The sequence below is a fragment of the Gallus gallus genome, chromosome 2 (assembly GCF_016699485.2).
Source record: "Gallus gallus isolate bGalGal1 chromosome 2, bGalGal1.mat.broiler.GRCg7b, whole genome shotgun sequence".
NCBI lineage: Eukaryota > Metazoa > Chordata > Aves > Galliformes > Phasianidae > Gallus > Gallus gallus.
In genome coordinates, this window is record NC_052533.1 from 50165881 (window position 1) to 50189557 (window position 23677).

Genomic DNA, 23677 nt, shown 5'->3' on the forward strand with positions numbered 1-23677 from the left:
TTGTGCCTCACATTAAGCCAAAAACAATTCTTTTGATACTCAACCCCATAGATTACTGACAGCCTCGTTATGCTTTACTTTCTGATGTTATGTAACACTATAGCACTCAAAAATTCTATTTCAAACAACGCGACTGCCTAGCATGGATACTGCAGCCCATAGCCATGTGAAGCAGAGTTCTGTTTCACAAGTGGTCCCTTTGAAGTCAGTTGAGTTACACATGCTTACATCATGTCTGAACTTGGCCCACTGTGTTTACAACATGCATTTTTGATATTGCACAGTGGGTGTACATAGCTTTCAAAATAATAAAATCTTTATTACTTTGAGGAGTGTGCACATTAAAGAACAGATTTTCATTTACACGAAGGCTCCGTATACTCTGTTGGCTATGCAGATAGCCTTAAAGCTAGCATAAATTCAACTAAAGGCCCCTGGAAAATCTGTTTTCACAGCCAAAGTTGTGTAAAATAGTGCTGCACATAAACTGAAATACAAATTTTCCAGAAGAGTTATTTTAATTTTGAGGCAATATTTTCACATTTCTTTTTTCTTTTTGTTTTCCAGGGTTTTGTTGTTGTTGTTGTTGTTGTTTTGTTTTGTTTTTGTTTTTGGTTTTTTTTCCCCAATGGAAATAACCAATAACTTTTTTTTAAATTTATTTTTAATGTATATTACACCATCTTACAGTAAATCTTTTGTGATGAGCAGCTGACCTGTTTTGTCCCCAGGAGTTTCAAATCAAATGTTAACACTTTTTCTAATTACCTGTATATCTAGCTCATGAAACAGTGAAAAGTCTGCTCATTCCTTGAATCACTCTGAAGAAGTAAAAGCAAAAAGTATTAAGCCAAATACATAATGTCAATTGGAATATGTTTTGTTTGGGCTCATGGTTTGTAACATGCATACAAACATACTTTGCATATGTAAAAGGTAGAGGTGGACATCTGTGTCTAAAGCTTCTGAAATCTGTTTTATTTTTTTTCTTTACTTTCAAGCTCCAGCTCTGATCCAGCTGCATTGATAAGGCTACAGAAATAATCTCCTGAAGCTTAAATTTCTGCATATAAAATAATAAACAGCTAGAAGCAGTACAAAGGTATTAGCTACTACCTTGCAAGAAAGTGTTACTGTACATAGATCACTTTGTATTTAAAACACAGGACAGGAGCTTAGGGAATCTGGATCTATTTCCCAACTGCAGCAAATTCCTTGCCTGGTTCTTGATAATCTGCATACCTACCTGTTGATCTGTCAGTCTGTCTGTCTACGTTGTTATTAGTCTGTGTTGCAAAAGTATTGTGAGAGTAGCACCACTTACACTTCCAATACAAGGATCTGCCTAATAGTTGTAAGAAACTTGTAGGGTGGGGAAAAAAAGTATTTTCTGCTATTATTAGAAAAGTCCCAGACTTTTTATGCTATTCACCCACAAGAGAAATTAAAAATGGCTGTTGGAAATCTCAGGGGAGAATACATTTATATGAAATCTAGCTATATCTGTACAGTCATGTTCAAAGACAATTTAGCAAGGAGATTTCCTGTTTTGGCATAGGGTATTTTGTTTCTTTTGGACAGAATAGTATAATATTTATGCAGTGGATCCACATAGAGCTATTTTACAGCTTTCCAGTATGATTCCTGAGTGCATCCTTCTCATCTTCTTCCTTTTTCTTTTTAACTGGGAAAATAAGCAGTGTACTGGAATTTTTTCTTTATGTTCTGTAGGCTACACTTAACCACTGATGTTTTGATAATTTGTGTTTTTAATGAATAGCGGGTTTTCCTTCTGGGTCATTTTCACAGAACAACTTAGGTTGTCCAAATGTATTCTGAAATACATCGGAGATTACGATTTCAAAACATGCATGCCTATGGCCAAAGTATGACTAACACATGAAACTTTGTTCCATTCCATGAACAAACCACTGTTTTGTGGTATAATACAAAACATATCTAAGCTGTTTAGATCACTATCAGGCATTACAACATTAGGTTTTCTATTTATGTGACTACCCAAAGCTCATTAGAAGCTCATTTTGTAGCTCTAGGGAAGTAAGAATAAAAAGCAGTGAAAAACAGTACATTGTATTCTGTTCTAATTATACTCTATTTACTATACTTACTAATATATATCAATTGTATAATTTTATAGTCGCAGTGCCTGACTTCCCAAACTTGTGAAGTCCAGAATTGTTCATAAAATGGTTGAGAATGCAACTTAGCTGTGCAACTTTGGTTGCATAGACAAACTGGCTATTTATGCATGCATACTTGTTGCTGGTCCCTTCATGCCACTGAGCATCCTTAAAGCAAATTCCAATTGCTATTCTCCACCTGCTTTCAGGCCTGCAAGGAAGATAGCAGTTACCAGGCTGAGAGGGATCATCAGGAGGGAACTGATGATTCTGAAATCTTAGAACTCATTTGAAAATGAATAAACTATCAGATTCTGGATGTGGATATTGGCTTCTCAAAGCTACATTCAGTCTGGGTGAGTCTTTTTAGAAAAATTACAGCAGTTGTCATTCATGTGGTGGTTTTGTGTCTCAGTTAGACCAAATCTGTGCCTGGTAGGTTGATAAAAACATTAATGTATGAGAGTGGGATAGGTAGTAGAGCAAGGGGTGGGATGGGGATGTGTCCTTTGTAAAGGATGATATTCTCAATTGCTTTTTCTTGTCAAGTTTTATAGTTACAACCTTGTGGCCCTTTTGAAATGTTGGTCTCAGCTTTTAGTGAAAGGATGAATGCAGAACACAGCCATACACAAGTAGTAAAGCTTCTGTAGCTAAGGGCAGAGAGAGAGAAAATAAGTCCACTAGGTAACAGAAAAAGCAAGATTTTGGACAACCTAGATAAAAACAGATGATAACATTCACCTTTCTGTGCTCTCACCTCTCACTGGAAATGATTTTCAATAATAAAAGGATATGTTGCATAAACCCAACTGACAAATGAGTGTTTACAGTTTTTTCATAATGTAAAATTAATGAGCCATTCTCCCAATAGTAAAAGGCTTATCCTGGGTGTGCATTAGTGGGTTATAAGCTCACTTCACAAATGGTTCAATACACAAGACTGAAACACACCCAAGACATGCACTGGATCATAGTGAGGCGCACTGAGTTGTGGCTTATTATTGTATAATAAGAGAGTATTTAACAACATTTCTGTTTGTACAATAAGAGAATATCTAACAGCATTCCTGTTCATACAGCATTTTAAAATAAGATATGTAAGCTTGTTCTTCTAACAGAACATGTGCTTTAAAATAACAGCTGTGCATGAGAAAATTCCTTAATATCCAGAAAGCAGGAATCTCTTATTCATGCTGTTCGCGTAACATAGTACAGCAATGAAATGAAAGTACCATGTAGTAGACAGAAAACAATATGCCTGCTCCACAAAATAAATGTCTGTTTATTAGTTTATTATACAACCACAGATAGCAAGAAGGCAGTGCTAAATGAAACCACAGATACTTGTCCCCCAAGTAAGGGTGCTTTCACTTCTATGATCTTTTCTTATTTATTGTAATTAGTGAGAAGCTCTGTTCTTCTTCATCTTTAGCCCTTTTTCAGGTTTGCTGTTATGCACCTTGTTATAAATTCCTTGGCTTCTAAGCAAAGTTTTATGGGCATTGAGTATTATGTTTAAAAATAAAAATTCTGAAGACCCATATGTTTTGAGGTACAATTCCTTTCCTCAGAGGGTATATAACACATAAAACAAAAAAGCCTATTTTATAATGGAAATCTGAAAACAATCAGTGAGCCTCTTGTTCAAAGTAACACTGAGTTTGCTTTAATTTTCAACAAATTCAATTTTCTTTAAAGTGCCGTTTATATGCCCATGTTGAATTGTAATAGTTAGCAGTAATTTATTGGGGATATTATTCCAGGATTTTTTTTTTTTTTTTGTCTTCTACCTTTGACCCTAGAGATGTAGTAGAGGAGAAAAGGAATGCGTGGTGCGGTATGACACAATGTACAGTGCAAGAAAAGGAGCATTGCAGCAGTAAGGTTATTTGGGAAAGACAGATTAATTGCATTAATTCACTTCTTTTTTTTTAACACATTGGAAGTGATTATTATTTTTTTTAATGCATGATGAAATCACTGTCTGTTAGTGATTGCTTTTTCTGTTAAGCTATCTTCAAAGCCACTGATTTTTATGTGATTCTAGGAGAGGGTCGCTGTAGCCCAAAAAATTGAGCAATTTCATCCTAATTCAATAGTAGTAGTAACAAATGGAAAGACTCCACTGTGAGCTTTGGATGACAGCAGTAATAATGTTCTTTTTCTACTTGTTCCTCTGTATAAGCTAATATCTCTTTGATAGATCTTGGGAATTTCTTAATGCTTTTTGAATCTGGAGGTACCTCTTTTCAGGCAGAGCCTTGCCATTATTTTCTTGTAGACTTAAGTTTTTAAGACTGCCCATGTTTTCACAGAAACTAATTCAACAACAACAAAAATTTCTAAGCCTTTCAAAAGGTTGTATTGGGCTATATCTTTTTTATTTTTTGCCTCCTGTAACATGAGCTCTGATGTAAAACTGGAGGGAAACTGGTATTTACAAATTGACCTGCATGGTTTTTTTGCCTGGTATCAGGACTTATTCCCATGTCTTCATAGCTAAGTCTCAAGAGGTGTTGATTTAAATGATGAGGTTATGCATCTTCTGCGCCTAGACTTCATTGTGTGGAATGGTAGTGAGGCCGTTCAATGCCTCACTGAAGTTGAAATCTCATCTCTGAAGTCAGCCTTAGCCCTTTGATAAGTGAAACTGACCAGACAGCCATTTTTTTCTCCTACTTTGAGATTTCTTTGCTCTGGAAGATGGATCATGTTGATATTTTGTTAACATGTTATCAGATGCAAAGAGGGTTATTGGAAATCTGAGAAATACTTTAAACATGCTGAAAATCATAGATCAAAGAGTTTTTTCTGAAACACCTCATACAGTGATTCAATGGAAAATATATTGCACTGCTGGCTGACAGTCCTTCTTTACAAAACACTGCAGGAAAGGCTGCAAGCCGCAGGAGGTAAGATTCTGTTTTGCGTGCCCTGGCAAAAATGTGATAATTCAGTTTCTCTTCCTTCTCAACTGGAAGACCATTTGCCTAACTTATATCTTTGTGTATTTAAGGCTTGCCAGAAACAGTAGTGCCAGTGCAGCTGATTGAGCAGTTTGATTCCCTCTGGGCCACTCAAAAGAGCAGTTCCTATTATCCTGCACTGTGTGAGTTGGCTGTCTGCCTACAGTCAGGTGAACACTATTTCTTGAAGTGCTTCTCCTGCACTGTTGCCACCTCTCCAGTAACACATCATCGCTCCTGCAGCCTTTTGGTGATGCACCATGCTTACAGCATTCTGGAGCAGCATCCTTTGACTGTGTGTTATTCTAATGCATCACCAGAGATAGCTACACTACCGGTGCTTTCATCTTAGCAGGGCAGCTGATCCAAGACTGCCTTAGTGAAATGTTGAGGCAGAAAAAATTCTCTCTTCAGAATGACACTTAAGTGATAAAAACATGTAGGCGCACTGTCCAAGTTGCAGAGGACCATGCAGCAACCTTGTCTTTTGCGGGATCTTTTCTTACAACTCTTGTATTCCCTTAGTATCCCTGAGCTATTTTGTGTTCTTTCTCATCTTGCAATGGAACTGCAAAATCACTGTTTGAGAAGTATTCTTGTTTTGCTTTAATCATTAGGTGGCTTTTAAGATGTGGGCAGAATCGGGCATGGAAACAAAGACGGACATGGTGGTGAAGAGCAGTGCTTTGGCACTGAGCGAGGCAGTACGGGACTTTATGTAATGGGATACAAACGGAACGGCAGGCAATTGGCTCCACAGGAGAGCTTTATGTAACGCGAGAGATAATCAGCATGTGGCTGGCATCAGGGTTTAGTCACAAATACAATGAGATGCAAAACAATTGCCTTGCCTTCTCTGCTTCTCTTGATGAGGTTACTGAGGGGAAATCCCGTTGTCCTGCTTTGAATAGGCATGTGATATTAGATATATTTACTGGAGGAAGACAGGGATCCAATTCCATTGTGCTGAGCTTTCTGTTTGTCTTAATTTATTTTTTAAAAACATGCCCTTTGCCCACTTGCTACTGTTGGAGGGACAGGCTACGCAATTCAAAGCTTTCCTGAGAAAAAGCGTAACTTTTTAAAACACTGCAGTGTGCAGTCTTTTTTGGCAACACTATAATGCTACCGAGCGGCAATTTAGTAAAACAGTACAGTGCTTCAGAAGCATGTGAAATACCAGCAATTTTAAAAAAATCAGGGGATATACTTTCTTCTCTGCTTCTCTTTTTTAATCTTTAAATAAACCCACAGTGCCCCTTGTGTACTTCTTAAGTGGGCTCAACTGTTGATTTAAAAGAAAGAGGAGATGGTCTTTATGGTTAGGCATTTCAGTCCAACACCCTCTTTAAAAGCAAGGCACTTCAAGGTTTTGTTTTAAGGTTGCTCTTTCAGATCCAGAGGCACTCGAAAAGGTTGGCTGTTGAAGGCCCATTTCCCCCACACCAAAGTTTCCTTGGTATGGCTCCAGGAAGGCTTTAGGGCATCCTGATTTCTGTCCACTCCTTGGCTTATATTATTTCCTCTTTCAGTGAATAGATGAACTGTTTTCACTTGCTTACGAAGAACTGTCTTGATATATGTTTTACAGTATTTTTATGCTGCCCTGAGTTTGTATGTGTCAGTGTGAATGAAAGCAGAGTAGGTTACACTTCACCAATATCTGCTGTTTCTTCCTGCATCAATACATCTTACTGACCATTGTGTCTTGATAAAATCTTGTAGTGCAAGAACCTTTCAATGTAGTTTGTGCTATGTGTACTATTGTAGGTTGCAGGAGTAGTAGGAAGAGAGAACTATCTATAAGTATTTCTGATCGTTTGATGGTGTCACTGGATTACCATCTGGAACATGTGGTTTATAGGTCTGATTTGCAAAATATGGAACCCATGCAAATGCAGTTATACGCCAACACATACCCAAACATGTGCATTTCTGAATTCACAAGATGGTTATACAGATGATAGGTTCCCACAGTTACAGTATTAATAATTATGCTTAAAACAGGCAAGTATATAATGCAATACTCCAGTAATTGAAAGTATATAATGCTCATCTGAGTGAAAGAAATGCATGAATGTATGCATTAATTACTGTTTACACCATGCATTGTAAAAAAGTAATGCAGTCAAAATTTGAATAAAAATTACTTGTGTAGATAAATGCTACATCTATGTAATGTAGATGTAGTGCATGTGTGCAACGGAAACAATTTTTGACATATAAGATGGACTCAAAAATGGCCAACTGTAAATTGCACAGTAGACTTTCCTGAAAAGTTTTCTAAGTGTTTTGCTTAAGAAGTAGGTTCTATAGTTCATTTTGAGTAGAATACAATTCTATTCAAATGAATGTGAAGATTTCCATTCACTTAAATGAAATGTGGATTGGACTGAAATTCTTTTTTCCCTCCCTTTGATTCTATTTTGGGCTTTTTTATTATGGAATGTCCTCCAAACAGAGTATCTGCACGTGCACATAATTTTTCACTCCTGATAGACATGTTTATTTCAAAATTCTTTATCTAAAAGGTGCCTACATGTGACTTGGTTTATTACTTTTTAAAGGCAGTAATAATGAAAAAAAAAAAAAAGTATTCAAAATGGCACAGATGATAGTTCAAAAAATGAACAATATTTTCTTTCCCATACTTATAATGATGTCTGGTTCAGTTCTGATAAATTGGTGTACAGGTGATATAATTGCTTAGTGGATGAACCATGTTGGTTTTAAATCCAGCTGTGATTCATGAAGTATACACTGTTATCACAACGATTACATTTCTGTTACTTATGACATAAGCCTGTCTGTCCCTCTGCAGAGAAGTGAAATTCCAATTCATGCATTAGGCTGCTGTCACAAAGAGCTGGTAAGGAGGAGGTGAAGTGTGCTGACTCTGCTGGGGGAGTTAAGGAGTACTGGACAGTCACAGTAACCTGGTGAAGGTGTTTGGGCTCAGAATTTGTTCTGGATTTCTTCAGGGTAGACTTTGTTCCACTTTTAATCTGGAACCCTTCAAATCAATACATTTCCAGTAAAGAATAGCGGTAGAAAGGTATATATAGTTCATTCCCAGTTTTGGTTAATGTACCTGTGCCATCAAGTAGAATACTTCACTTCCATCTTGTTCTTCCCCTCTATCCATTTTTCTCTCTATTTGTATATATTTAGAGCATGTTTTCTTGGCTGCATAGGGATCTTGGTGGCAGTCAGCACATACTGGAAGAGTTACCGTGTTTCATTTTCAACCTTTGTTCTAGTTTAAATAAGCTTTCTTTTTCTAACCTTATTTTGAAATTTTAAAATTTCTCTCAATTCTAGTGTTTTAATGTCTGCAGACTGAAAACACAATGAAGGCATGCAAAAAGCACCATAAAGAAAAAATTTAGCAGTTTCTGAAAGAAGTGCATTCGTGCGCATTTTGCTTGGAGTGAAGTGTGAGATTTGTTTTACTTTCACTTGTTAAAACAAACTAAATTGCTTTGCAAATGTAGAAAAGATAGCAGTTGGCAGACCTTGGGTTATTCAAGGCAACTATCCAGGGTTATTTCTGACTAAAACATGATAGTTTCCTACCTAGAGCTAATATATCAGCTAATCTATGAGCTGTAATCACACTTGAAGTGTAGAATAAGAGTGACCCTTTACATCTCTATTTTAAACAAACCTTGAGGTTTTAGGCAAAGATTTGGGCTCCCTTTTACCCGATGAAAAATGCCCACTAGATGTATATCTCCAAGGACCCCATTGGTGATTCAGAAATGAAAATATTCCATGTTGAAGGAGACATAACGTGCGAGCTTTAAAGAACTGTGATTGTGGCAACTTTTTCTGAATGTTGTCTCCAAATCTGGATGTGGTGTTAAGGAATGCTTCAAAATTTTCCCTTGTTCCCAAAGGGTTTTTAGTTCTGTAGGGAACTGTACTTACACACTATCAGCAAAACATTTTTACACAGAAAGGTACTTATTCACTTACCTAGTTGCTAGCTGGTCCTAGGTTTTGCTTTAAACAGTATCAGTAGTGTGGATCTTGAAAATTTAAAAAAAAAAAAAAAAAAATTCTATTACATTTCTTTTTATTAAAACATATATTTATGAGTAAACAAAGTATTTTTTTTTCCTTGGGAAACTTGTCAGTAGGAAACAGAATTTAATGGCAAGCAATGTTCTTTTCTATTGCTTTTTAACCACAAAGAATTTTACTCAACTCTTGTATCTTCTGTCCTCAGAAACCTTTTGAGTCCTTTAGCACTGCATAGTGTTCAAATGTTTTTAAGAGGCTTTCTGTTTTTAATCATGTGGTATTTTTTATTTCTATTTTTGTCTCTTTCATCTTTGTGTTATTTTGTATGAATCAATTCAAATGGTATTGTCAGATAAACATTATTTAATGTAAGTATTATTTGTTTCTTTTTCCTTCTAACTTATGACAATGATTAAGGTTTTAAGTTTCTAGAATTATGTTCATCCAATTGCTCTAGACAGGAAGAACAGAATACATTTTACCTGCTGAGTCTCTGTGGTATATGCCTCTTTTCATTGTGAATACAGCAGCTGACCAAGAGTCTGTTAAAGCACTTGTATTTTAATCTGAGTTAGTCGTTTATACAAACACATGATCAATCTTATGAATATTTACAGTCAGCACTTCAAAACTTGAAGTATGTTTTTTAATTCTTTTTATTTTTCTGTCCCTTATACTTACCTATTAGTCATTGTGAGTAACTCCAGAGATGTATTTGTAGTATAAAAGACACCTTAACAGCTACTAACACTGAAACACAGTGCAAATCTTTATGCTGTCCATGCTCACATGACACTTGCCATTTTTTTCCTCTTTTATGGTTGTAACCATAGCATTGAAAAAATTACTGATAGAATAAACTGTTAGTTCAGCACCATCAGAATATATACATTCACAGTAATTACAGAAATACTAAAAAGAACCCAAACTTGGGAAATCCTATGACTGCACAGCAACATCTCTGAAATGGGATGTGAAATACACTACTTTCTACATTACTGATAGTTATACTGCTGTACTAAGAAAAATGTTTTTTCTTGAATGATGATTTCCCCTCTTACCCTTCCACATTCAAAATACAAGGTGGGAGACCAGGTTAGAAATCACTTTTTTCATTATTACTGTTATTTTTCAAAGTTTGACGGCAGTGTTATCAGCTTTTTGAAGTTTGGATTCTTATCGGGCAGAAGTGTGCATTACATGAAAACTATTCAAGTAATTGCAGAGATCTGTGCTGCAGGGGTAGCTGTCTGGGATCTGGAGTCCCACACCTGTAGAATTCCATGAGCCCTAGCTATTTGTTGCCCTATGAACCTTTGCTTTTGCTTTTTCCTTTAACTGTTTTAGGTCAATTGAATGTACAGCCACAGCCTGTGGAAATGGACAGATGCTGCATATGTGACAATATGCTGCCAGAAATGGAAAAAACACAAGAAAGGGCAGCCTTGGATGTTGTATCCAGCTGCCTGCTGTGAGTTTTCCACTGAAGCACTAGAGGGATTAACAAAATGCACTGCCAGCTTTACATGATCTGGAACAGGCTTTAAAATGGAGATTTTTACATTCTCCTGTCTGTTCTCCTCTCCCACCCCTCTGCCTTTCTCTTTTTTTGGCCCCCCTTCTACCACTGGCAATGAAGTTGGTCAGAGACGTCAGGTTTGTTGTTCCCTTCCTTCAGGTGAATTGAAAGAGAGGAGAAGAGGGAATCTCCTATATGAAAAACACCAATTTTCTTTGGCCATATAATGTTAATGTTCACAGAAGATTCAACAAAATGACTTGGCTGACATAAATGTTTATTCTGAGAGTGAACATTATGAGAATAAACTGGCAAAACAAGAGTGAACATGCCTTTTGGTGATACTATGGGTACAACTGAGTGAAATAAGTACGTGTGGTGTATTTACAAATGAATTTCCCTATTCTGTGTGCTAATGGGGAAGGGAGGTAGGATCTAGGCCCACTTTTTCTTCAGGTTTCTGGGGTTGAGACCTGGGAAAAAATTGGTCTCATATTTCTGATAGCACACTGTTGTGAGCAGCCTTCATACAGCTCTGTGGGAAGTGGTAGCTTTCTGCTCACCTTGCTGCAGTTGTCAAGTCTCAGCTTACAAATGTAGCTGCAAGAGTGGTTTTCTAGATAGTGAGGCCTGAAGAAGCGTCTTTGTGCATGTGAGCACAATTGTGCTCTGTACATTGGAGAACTGACTTAAAATACGACAGTACGTGTATCTGGTATGCAGTCTCTTCCACATCTCAAATGCCAATATTAGATTTGCTACTTGTCCTTAAAGACAATGTCTTATAATTCTTAGAGTGCCTTCAGAAATCATTCACTGAGCGATAAGCCATAAGCAACTAGGCATTTTCAGAACAGAAAAGGAAGCTGCTCCTAAGTTGTTGCTCACTTCTTTTGACTCATTTAACATATTCTGGGAGAAGTGGTGATGGTGAAGGGGAATAGATAATCAAATCTGAAATTAAAAGTTTGGAAAGCTAGAAGTAGTCTGAGAATTTGGATACAAGCTTAGTAGGTACTGTGCAGTTGTACATTTCTCTGTGCAGAAGTCTGCCTCATGCAGTTGCTCTCTCAAGGCCTCCTTGGGACTGATGTGATGGTGAAGTATTAATACAAGGGAGTGATAATTAGTTGGGTACTCACATGAAGTCACTGAAGTCAGTTGGTCTCCATACTAATGGAGCTATTCACTTCCATCACTGGTTGCAGGATGAAATCCTGTATGTGTTTTGCCTAATGTGAATTGCTTGGCTGAAAAAATGTTATGTCAGAAGCATGGAAGTAGCAGTTAGTGAAAACTGACTAGTTGAAGATTGCATCTTTGCACTCAATGTGTAATCTGTTTTTCACTTGAATAATCCAAGATTTTCTCTATCAGTATCCTTCAGAGAACAGAGAGAAAATATTTCATTTTGAAAATCTTCCAAAGCTTTTACTTGAATGCAGCAATATAACCAAATCTTCATGAATTACAATGCTTTGTTCTAGGTATTGATTGAACAGCCTTTTCATAAACCTCTTTTATGTGTTGTCATGCAATTACTTTATTGATTATCTGTTACTATTTTTTTTAAGTTATGTAGATAGTAGCATATAGTGTGTGCTAAGAGTCATTCTGCTTTTTTTTTTTTTTTTTTAATAAAGACTTACCTAAGTTAGTATTCTGTTTTTTATGAGTGATCAGTGGGAGATCATTAGGACAGGAAGTAAAAGGAGTAGGTATATAGAGAGTGCTCTGAACCCTGTTACTTCATAGTGTATCCTGCAATAAAATAGTAATAAAATCTCCTTGAGGCATGGCTGTGCTTCAAGACTATTATGTGGTAGGTTGGAAGGGCAGCAGTACAAACTAAAAAATGTTCCTTGTAGGTCTACAATAAAATCTATTATTGGCAATTATCACTGTGGAAGTAGCAGCAGAATCTTGGAACTCTGGTGAAGACATGCTTAGTTCTAGATTCTGAAAATCAGGCCATTTTATGAAAGCTACGCAAATTTAGAATATTGACCTAGTGACCATTGCTGGTAATCTCCTTTTAGCCATCTACGTAGTGGGCATATTCATTTCACAGTTCGAAGGATGAAAGCAGATATCTGGACAGTTTTGAAGCCTGAATATTTTTTTTTTTTTTGTGACTGGCAGTGATTCCTCCAGATTATATTTGAAGGTTATAGGCAAGTCAGTTTAGTAAGTTAAACTCGTTACTTATATTCTGGGATGAACACAAGATTTCAGAATTTAGGGATTTGGGGCTTACTATTGTAATGAGAACCACCTTGAAGCAAAGGAAATTGAGAATAAAATCAGTCTCAGTCATACGCTTCATTTTGCCAACCTAATAGTGTTTGGTTTTTGTATTTTTATTTTTGAGCAACTTAATTCCTGTGGACATATGAAGCAAGGACAGATTGTTACAGCTGTGGAATGTCTGAAAAACAGTTCACTTCAAATCAGGGCAGTTTTGCAATTCTGTCAATTGAAAATATTGCCATCGAGTTAAAAATAAAGAATGTCTGGGGGGCCATGAACTGAAACTGAGAAACATGTCACTGTCCTGAAAAGAAGTGTACATGTATACTCTTAGGAATCAAGATCTGTTTGGCTTGGACTTTTCTGGACACTAGTAGGAAGCTGGCTGGAGAAAATGAAATTTGAGAAAGGCATGAGAGCAGATAAGAAAGGAATCCCTAGTTGCGGGGAAGAGTTTGTCAGACTCAGAAGAGCCTGAGAAGAGGAAATGGCCTTCAGTCAGACAAAGAATTTCTTTCTCTGTCAGTACAGAAAGGATGACTTTTATCTGGTCTATCCGGTGTTCAGGGAAATAGAACAATATACTTTTTGATATTACAAAAAATTACCTGTATGTTACCATTTCCCTGCTTAACTAAAGCAAAATTCTGAATTGGGATTAGCCTCTTGGGTCAATAATTAAATGTAAAAAAGAGTAAATTAATTTCTAGTAGTAAAAAATCTATTAGCAACAAACAAGATGTCTATCACTATTTGTGCTTAGTCTTTTATTCTTATTTAGCATGTTTCCAACAGAATCAAGAAGGAAATTTGTGTACAGACAGTACATGATTCAAAAGTCAGAATGGGTCATAAAATAGGGGAGCCTTTGTATTTCACCATCTTCTAAACTTCAATCTGTCAACCACTGCTAAAACATAACACAATAAGAAGTCTATTCTGTTGCAGTAAAATCTGTAGCACATACTGTGGAAGAGACAGAAGTGTTGCACTTCTGTCTAGATAATTAGAGCAAAAAGGACTTTCTTTGCTTTTAGTTGCAAAATACTTAAAAGACATGGAGAATCCTACAGGCATATGTCAGGCCTGTTGTTAGAGTGCAAGAAATACTAATGATCCTTAGAATCTTTGGCAAAATTGTGAATTCTGTAGAGTTATTTAGGAAGAATGGAGCAAAGGAGTAAAATGCAGGAAGTGTACATGTCCTTTTAAATAAATGAAACAAAAACAGCTACTATTTAGAGAAACTATGTATTAGCATTTCCAGCAGCTTTTATTACTTCTATATGATCATGATTGTAGGGCCTCTGTGAGATAAATAATGACTTTTTCTGGTTAAGCTACCAACTTTTGACTTCTTTCTCTTTTCCCAATTATATGTCTGTTCTGTCCTATAAAAAAATTGCAGAAGAAACAAATAAATCTGCTAGACTATGCCTGTGTTGTTCTGTCATGTTAATGGACTGGAATAAGTGAGGCTAGATTATCAATACTGAAAAATATGCCCAACTTGATTGACTGTTTCTTCAAGCCAAATAAGAGGAAACTATTGCATTAGGGAGTTCTGTTCTTAGTAATATACATAAGTTGCTCTGAAAGTAATGCCTCCTGTTTATTTCCGTGGAAACTAGAACAGATACAATTACACAATAGCACTATTTGATAGAGCAAATTCTCAGCTTCAGAACAGCTGAAGTTTGAGCCTTCTGCTTAGCCAGCGCTGCGATGTAGCAGCCAAGAGTTGATGTTTTGTCTGGGTTCCAGAAAACCCAGAAGAATCACCCCTTTCCTATGCCAAAAGACAGTGCATATCATTTTACCTGCTGAGGGTTGCATCTTTTTCTTCAATGGGGAATTCACATCTTGCCACTTCATGGACTACTGTTTTGATTCCAGCTCATAGTGGTGATACTAGGTCTCATCACTGGTAATGATGTGACCCTGGAAAATGTCACCTTCAGCCTCGAATTGGTTCAATGTGTCCTGACAAACTTGCATATGATGTTCTTTCTGTTCCTGCATGAGCATTCGTGGGCCCACCTGGTGCAAACTTTGTGTTATTTAAGTGTTGCTCCCATCATTTCCAACACACTGAAGCTGATATTCAGCCGTTACACAGTTTCCTGGTTGTAAATCTGCCAGTATATTTAGATGAGTTGATTGAGATGCTCTTCATTTCATGGTGTGACAGCTGTCATGGCAGTCTGGAACGTGGCTTGTCTTTCATATCGCTGTCACCACTGCTGAAACACACCACCCACTGCCTCACTGTGCTCACATCCATCGTTTCGTCTCCATAAATTTTCAGCAAGCATCAATGAATGTCAGTGGGTGCAATTTTTTTTATTTTTTTTATTTTTTTGCATGGAGGAATTGAGTGACACACCTTTGCTTCATATGTTCTTTCATGTCAGATACCATGATACCAGATACCTTTCATACCAGATACCAAGGAATGAGAGATTGGGATTTTCTGCATGCAGCCATCTATCATAACTTCTGGAACAATTATATGGTGCTTAGAAGTTAGTTTCATTTAATCACCAGGGTGGACAAAAGGAATTTCTGGATTGGAAAAGTACATCTGAACCAAGAAAATTTTCCTTTAGGTTTATTACAGTCTTTATTGCCTGATTTGTATTTACTGTATCCTTCTATCCCCTTTTCTCTTTCTCTCTCACCATAAAAATGTCTAAGTATCTTTAAAGCTCATTTATATCATTTACTTTGATGATTTTACTTGGCAACTCCTTCCATCTGCTCAGTACTAGTACTCTTTGAGTGAGATATTGTATTGGAGTTGGAACTGAATTCATTTTTTATTCCTGTAGTGCTTTATTTATTTACTGGCATTTCAAACTGACCCAGTCACCAGGGCAGTTGAACCATTCCTTTTTACTTTGTCAAGCTTTTAAAGAATTTTGGATAAGAATAACACTTTGTGACTTCGAACCATGTTCTCTGTTACTCACTTTGGATTTTCTCTTGTCAGTTCACTCAGTTTGGAATTTTATCTGCTTTCTTGTATTGCTTCCTTGCAGTAAATTTTAACAAACCCTAGTAGGAGTGCAGTGGATTAATTCCATGTCTTCCCTGCCCCGTTTCTGACAGAGGTCAGTATCTGCCCCAGATCCTCTGGGCAGATGCAGGAAGAAGTTGTAGTTGAATTACCTTCTGCATTCATGTCCTTTGTCTGTTGCCTTTGTTTTTTGTTCCTTTTCTCCCCTATGAATAGATATAGACTCATTTAGTTTTAAAACCTTCCCATGATAGGATCTGCTTTATTTCATGTCTGCTCATGTGCAAATCTTTCTTGTAGACATTAGTGTTCTTTCTAAATACAGGTGGATTTTCTTTTCCTAAAATCCTCCCCAACTATAGCTTTTCCTGTTGCTTCTGATGGGCTATCTCCTCCTGGCTGATGTGGAAGCCCTCAGTTCCCTACTCTTTCCATGACTGTTTTTTCACTTTCTCCCTGTTTAATTGCTGTGGTGTGGTCTCCAGAGAATAACAGTGACTGATGCCTGGTGTGATGATGCAGCTGTAAGTGGGATCCTTGATAAAAAATGCCAGCAAGGGTGTCTGAAAGTGATGTGCTGCTAGTGAAGCCTTTGGCAAGTCTTTCATTAAGGTACCACATAGATAGCTCCTTCCTTTATGAGTGTTTGACAAGCAGTAGATACAAGTTCTGAGTTGGAGAAAGTAGATATCATAGTGGAGGCCCAACAGTTGTCAAACAGCTTAAAAAAGTGTATGTAAAAGCATTGTAAAACATTACTTTTTTGTGTGTTTTGAATTACTTTCTTGTCCTTTGAGACTATATCCCTTAACCTAGTTTGCTTCAGTTTTCTTCTACCTGACTGAAACATGGTCAGTGAATATTTAGAAAATGGACTAAATAAGAGTTTAGGTACATTTTCTGTTTTCATATTATGGCAGTAGTAAATTTTTCCAGTGGTAAACTGTAGTATCTGAGGAACATGTATGGATGGCATATACATATATGTATATAGTCCTACATTCTTTTTCTTGTACATCTGCCAAGCCTAACACATAACTGAGCTCTAGATAGTCACTTAAAATTGTCAATATGTATACAAACATAATTTCCTTTTATTATTGGCCTCCTTTTCTTCTGTAGTTCTTGTTTGCTGAATACATTTAGTATTCTTTTCATATTTTTACTTCTGCTGACACTGCATTTCATTCTTACATCTATGTTTTTTAGATTTATGTCCTCACAGCTTATTTGATGATTCAACACCAGCACTTTTGTTTAGTTCTTGCTTTCTTTTATAGGCACTTGAGTGATTTTTTTTTTTTTTTCATTTCATTTCCTTCTCTGGGCAAAACAGAAGACATGTATGTTTTGATTTACCACAATGCTTAAAATGCTATTAAAACTAACAGTTTGGAGGTAAGGCGATCACTTGTTTTTAACACAGGGTTTCAGTAATTTCTATGTAGCCATGTTAGCAGGGTGTTGAGTAGTTCATAGATTCTAACTTTTCCTTGCCAGTGTAATTGGGTAATTCTAGGAAATGAGCTTTCCCGATAGGAAAGGCTGGAAAAGTTATGTATAGTATCCCCTTTTGTTTGCCTTTAGCCTTCAGCCCTAATAGAGCAGGGATTGTATTCTTTTTGCACTTGTCCATAGCATGTATGGAGTATGATGCTGTAGGCATACGATGGGCATTGGAGCATTGCTCAGATACATTTGCTGCAAATGGTATTATGACATTCAGCTGTATGTTGCTGACACTGATGCTATGCAAAGGTAATTGTGTAAGCTAATTTCCTATTGGCACACCTTTTCTTACTGCCTGTTAATGGAAGAACCATATTTTCTTCCTGTTCGTTCTGAATAATGCACTGAAAACAAATTACTTTTAATTTGAACTTCCACAATTTCTCTGAACGTCTCCAGTTAGAGAAGGTTGATAAGCAGGAACTTTTGTAGCTGAAATGATTATTCCGAAAGAAGTATTGCAGGAAAATACTCAAAAATACTCACTTGTTTTGGCTTTTGTTATTGAATTACCACCTTGGGTATTTATCTTTTTCACTTCAGGGAAAAGTGATGCATCTGTAATTTTAAGTCTCTTTTACAGAAGTATTCAAATTAACTTAAGTCCCACATCTGTTCATTTGTTTGTTGTGGAAAACCAAGGTTATCAATATTTTATTCTCACTTAGTAAATGTTTAGAATAACCTTAGTTTCCATTAGGAAACTATTAAATTGACTTTGATAAAGAACTGTGAATCAGAAAGTTTTCTGTATCCCAGTGCTCTCTCTTGCATGTCTGTAAGCCCTTTGTAAACTCACCCTTGAAAAAAATCTGAGAAAAATCTGTTTCCTTTATTTCAAGGTGGAAGAATAAGTCACTGAGAAATTTAAGCCCAGATCCAAAGTGCTGTGTGTGCAGATGATTGCCTCTGAATTAAACAGAGACCGATTTCCTGGAGAGTTTGTAAATTAGGGTGAAAATGGCCTATCCAGAGCGAACTGTGAGAGTGTAGCCCATATGCACATCTTTCAGCTTCCAGCCTCCAACCTCCTGCTAGCTGGAAGAACTTTCTCTGGGTTTGCTGAATTTCCTACAGCATTAGGACCCAATCCCATGATCAGTGAGGCTGTTGGTCAGGAGTGAAATTGTTAATACTTACTCCAAGTGCCAGTAAGGCTGTCCAAATTAAGGATGAGCCACAAAGTTAGGATATTATTATCCTTCTTCATAGGAATGTTTTGAGATGATTATAAGTGTAAATAGATATTTTTAAAAGGCTAATTAAACAGAAATGCATTGTGTTAAATTCCAAAACATCTATGCTTTTGCAAAAACAAACAAACAAACAAACAAACAAAAACAACACCCCAAACAAACCATTTTAGTCATATCATCTGGTGGATCTTTTAGTTAGTTTTTAAAGTTTAAATCCTTTTACTGACCCATTGAATTCTGTTGGTACTGCTTTTGTACATACTGTTTTCCAGGAGGATTTTTCTAATTGTCCTCTTAATTTTTTATTTATTTTTTAATGATTTTCATTAAAAGATGTCATTATAATGTATTTTGATCTAGATTTCACAGGACAGTAAAAAAAAATCACTTCAACTTACAGGGATAGGTCATGAAGGTACCCAAAGAGGCCTCATAGAAATACTCATACATTGTGGAAATGAACTGCAAACATTTGTTATTGGAATAGAAATATAAAACCAAATGTCTTTGTCCCAGTGTCATTTCTAGTGCCATAAGCCCCAGTTATTCTATCCAACTGTTTCTTATCCTTCAGACATCTGAGAAGTATGTTTTCTTAAACTTTCATGACATGTACCCCTTCATGGTAGTTTTTCCAGATTTCAAATAAACTGATTTAACCCTGGTTTTGTTTGTTTGTTTTCTTCTGAGACAGTCTGAGACCATTATTTGCTTGTACTAATTTTGTAAATAAATACTGAATGAAGGCTTAAACTTTGTTATATATATATATAGTAAATACTCTGATAACTTTCTGGTGTTGCCAAAAAGCATTTGTATGTCACTCCAGAAGATTGATAGCAGCTTTTCATTATTCTTGTTTTATTCTTGGTTTTATCACATAGTTAAATTATTTTCTTATATGTAATTGTTAAGTGTTAGATTCTGGTGAGGATTATGGAGTAATATATATATATGATATATATATATATATATATATATGGAACATATAAGTGTTCCAGGATACTGTATAAATCCTGGCATAGCATTTAATAATTTAAAAGAGTCTAAAACCTGATAGACGAGATCACATAACGAAATTACTCACTTTGTATGATTCACATTTTTTCTTACAGTTCCTTTAATACTCAGATTTCAATAACATCCTGAAAGAACTGGAAAACAAGTGATAGATAATCTGTGAAACCTGTACGAGATACTGTACAGTTTCATCAGTTATTTACCTCCTATCCTTCTTCCACTTCACTCCATGTTTTCTTCCATATCCAGACTCACCTTCTGGAGTAGCAAAAACCTGACCAAGGGTACAGCTACTCTGTGTCTGTGATGCAATGCAGAGACTGTTTAGACATCAGGAAAAACAGCAGCATGATAACTGATAAAGATGATTTCTGTATTACACAGTGTCAGCACTTCAGTGAGGTCACTGAAATTTTGGTCCCTAGTCCTTAGTAGTCTTCTTATCAGTTTACACTATTTGTAGGAAGCTGAAAAACTCTCGATCAAATTTTATGTGCAGAGTATAGTTGCCTGTATAGTTGCCTATTGCAAGATCCATGTGATCACACGTTATATCTCCCTGCAATACTGTATGATACCAATCCATTTAATAGTACTCAGAAATAACAAGCATTTTTGCAGACAAAGTAATTCTGAACTTCAGAGGTGAATGAAAATATTACTGTGTGGCCTCTACGTTCTGTGTACACTGCATTTCATTTGAAAGGTAATGGAAATAGCTGCATAGCAACAAATTTAGTCTATATACATCTTCCATCTGTTCAGTGAACTTCCACTGTTGGTGAAGGGAGATCCATATTTAGTTCAAGAAAAATACAGTGTTATGTCGTTCTCAGTGACAAAAAGTAATTGCAATTAGCACATTTTTCATGTGCATCTCATTGTGTGGTTTGTTTTATGGTATACCATGTACCATATTTTCAGCTTTTCCACAGAATGATTTAAAAATATACTGGGTTTAAGAAGGCTAATAGTTTGTGGCTGAAGATTCTCCCTGGTTGCACTATCCCATAAGATACAACTTTTCTTCTTCAGTCTACAAAGCAGGAGCTCAGAAATGAAAAATCTGGAGAGTACTGCAGAGTGGTATCAGAATTTTCCTTCTGAAAATCATTCTTTAAATTTCCACAAGCAGTACTTACATAGTTTTCAACAGTTTATGGGCCAGTTCCGCCCAGTTCTGTGACTAATGGGGCAAGGGGACCCATGTACCCACACCCCGGGAAAGTGGAAAGGGGGAAAAGGGGAAAAAAGGTTGGGAGATGGGCCTAAAAATAAAACAGAGGCAGTGATCTGAGGAGGAAAGTTAATTTGCTAAATATGATATTGGAATGAAAGACAACACAATATAATACAATATAATTGGAATTGAAGCTAATAAAATGAGAGAGAGAGTATCGCTGTTTTTCAATTGAAAAATAGTGGGTTTAACTGATGTATTAACTTACTCAAGAGGAACAGCGTTTATGGTCTAGCTAAGGCCACTTATACACCATTCCAGTAAAAACATCTCCTCTAAAACTTAGGGTGATCAACACATTATCTCTCAGGGGATACTTGGTATATATGCATCTCAACTTAGCTGTGTCATCTCCTGCCTTATAGCCGGAACTGTGTTGGAGTTCCTTAATTTCTCAAAAGATTCTGCTCGGAAGAGCAGCAGTTCTCACTGACATAGTGTCTCTTAGTTACTGTTAGACCCCAAATCACCTCCCTCTTATCTACAGATAGAGACATGCAAAGTCACTGATATTGCCCTCTCTTCTTGGAGGCTAGATTTGCTGAATTTTATTGCTGTATAAGAGACCTTTGCTTTACAAAGTGCTGTGAGATGGCAATTTGAGCTTTCAGAATGTGAAATAACCAGTACTGTGTGGTTGAAAGTTCCTCTTGGATGTGCTTATTACAGTTTTTATCTACAATGTTTTCAAAGCAGAACTTCACAGATACTTAGGCCTTCTTTCAGAAAGATTTGAAAATGCTTGCCTAAATACAGGTATGGAAGTAACATGCACTCATGTTTCTTAAAGTACCAAGCGTTGTCCTATACTATGGAGAAGAGGGATAACTCAGGTAATGGAAAACCCCACTCATTGTGTCTCCCTGTACAGACCAGTTTGGGCAGCAAATGCAGGGAGCTTTCTTTTTGGTCTAGCACGTAACCCAAGATGATGAACTCAAGATGAGGAGAGTAGCAACAAATCAATTTGGACTTGTGAGATGCATCACAGCATTGGATTTATTGGCATTGGATTAATTCCTGAAAACCCACAAGAGAGGGAACTACATGACATTTACCTTCTCTACAGTAAATGGTCTTATTAGGATGTACGTACCAGATCTGGGATAGATTCATGTTTCTGTGTGTCTGCATCCAGTCTAACATGAAATCCAGAGCAAGAGGGAAAGAGGCAAGTCTGTGTACTTCAGAGTCAGAGCTCATAGGCTTAGATGAACTTCTCCCAGGCCTGGATAAAGAAACCATGTTAATGTGAAAGGTGAGCAACCAGACATGTTGATAGAACATATGCACTCACAGACAAAAATATTCAATAAATACATGGACTAAGCAACATGTATAATTTTTCTTAAGAATGCCATCGCTACTCAAATGCTACAATAGTGGAACTTAACAATATATATCTGATTTAGATTAATTTTAGGATTTTTTTTTTTCCTAGCACCTTCCTTCATTTCACATATGTTATGAGGTCATAGAAAGAAAGACTCAGTTGAAATGAATATACACAATGGGACGGAGTTAAGGTTGCTGTGGGAATGTCAACTCTGAATTTCCTGCTTTTGCTGTGATCACAATATGGAATTAATGCTTCACTAATTATAGATTTCTAACTTTTAAAATGTAATTAAAAATAATTTGTTAAACATAACCCTTTAAACCCAGGTGCCTCAGTGAAAGCCAACATTTGCCTTTGCACAGTCTAAGGAGTTTTCTTTCTAACTACTCAGAAAGGCATCATTCTGAGCTCTTACAGAACATCAATCCAAGAAATAGGTTCTTGAATAGGATGGAGAAAATAAATGGTCAGTAATAACAAAATTAATGAATTAATTTATATTTATGATATACAGTTACAGAAGAAAAGGGTCTGTGGATTGTTGTGGAAAACTGTATCCTTTCTGTAGGTTTAGTAATATGTATTTTAAGCATTGCTTATAGCAGTGACTATTCCAGTTTTTTTGAATGTCATTTTTGTGTTTGCATAGGGTCTGCTATAGGGTTCTGATGTGACTGACTTTGTGAATTACATAAATATTTGTGTTCACCACAGACGATGTTGCTATCTAGTACTGGGATAATTTCTGTTAAATTTTGTGGATAATTCTCATAATCCAAATGAAATATATTTACTGGTGGAGTTTATAGAAGATGTACTTCAAATTTCAACAGAATAAAAAAGGGAGTTGGGCTTGTTCAGCCTGGAGAAGGAAAAAATTCTTCACTATGAGGATGGTGAGGCACTGAAACAGGCTACCCAGGAAAGCTGTGGATGCCTCATCCCTGTAATTCAAGGCCAGGCTGGATGGGACTTCGGACAACCTGATTTAGAGGAAGGTGTCCCTGCCCATGGCAGGTTGGCTTGCACTAGATAGTGTATAAGAATCTATTTTGATGCAAACCATTCTGTGATTCTATGAAAAATTGTGTGTATTTGATGGTGATTGCATTCTTTGTCTTGTGCTCTATTGGGATTATATCTACAGATCTTTGGTGCAGAATATCAGTTCCCAAAATAGCAGACATGAAATCTGGTCTCAAGAAAGCAGACAGCAGAGTCTGTCTTTGTGGAGCAGACTGACTTCGTTGGGCCAAGGGCTTCACTCAGAAAAATTGGGAATTCAGATAGCACAATGTTATATCATTTGATATCACAGAGAAGCATGTGGTTGTTGGCACACAGTCAGTGAAGTAAGAATAGTGTTTCACTGAGAGTTCTTTTGAAGTTTCTTAATTGCTTTTAGACCTCCATCTCCTCTATTGGTTGAGTCTTATTTGAGGAACTAGC

General features: G+C 36.5%; 1 protein-coding gene across 15 annotated transcripts in view; it reads left to right on the top strand.

Annotated features, from left to right (window-relative positions):
- The window catches only part of SUGCT (succinyl-CoA:glutarate-CoA transferase), a 429352-nt gene that overhangs the window by 183657 nt on the left and 222018 nt on the right, over positions 1-23677 (top strand). Inside the window, exon 13 of one of the 15 annotated variants that reach the window (XM_040689411.2) lies at positions 18276-18774. The exons of 13 other annotated variants lie outside the window; for them this stretch is intronic. In XM_040689411.2, the coding sequence (XP_040545345.1) occupies positions 18276-18287 (12 nt within the window). In that variant the 3' untranslated portion in view covers positions 18288-18774. Of the gene's footprint in view, positions 1-2350; positions 2498-18275; positions 18775-23677 lie in introns of those variants that run through there. One more of the 15 variants, XM_004939572.5, reaches the window with a different exon arrangement.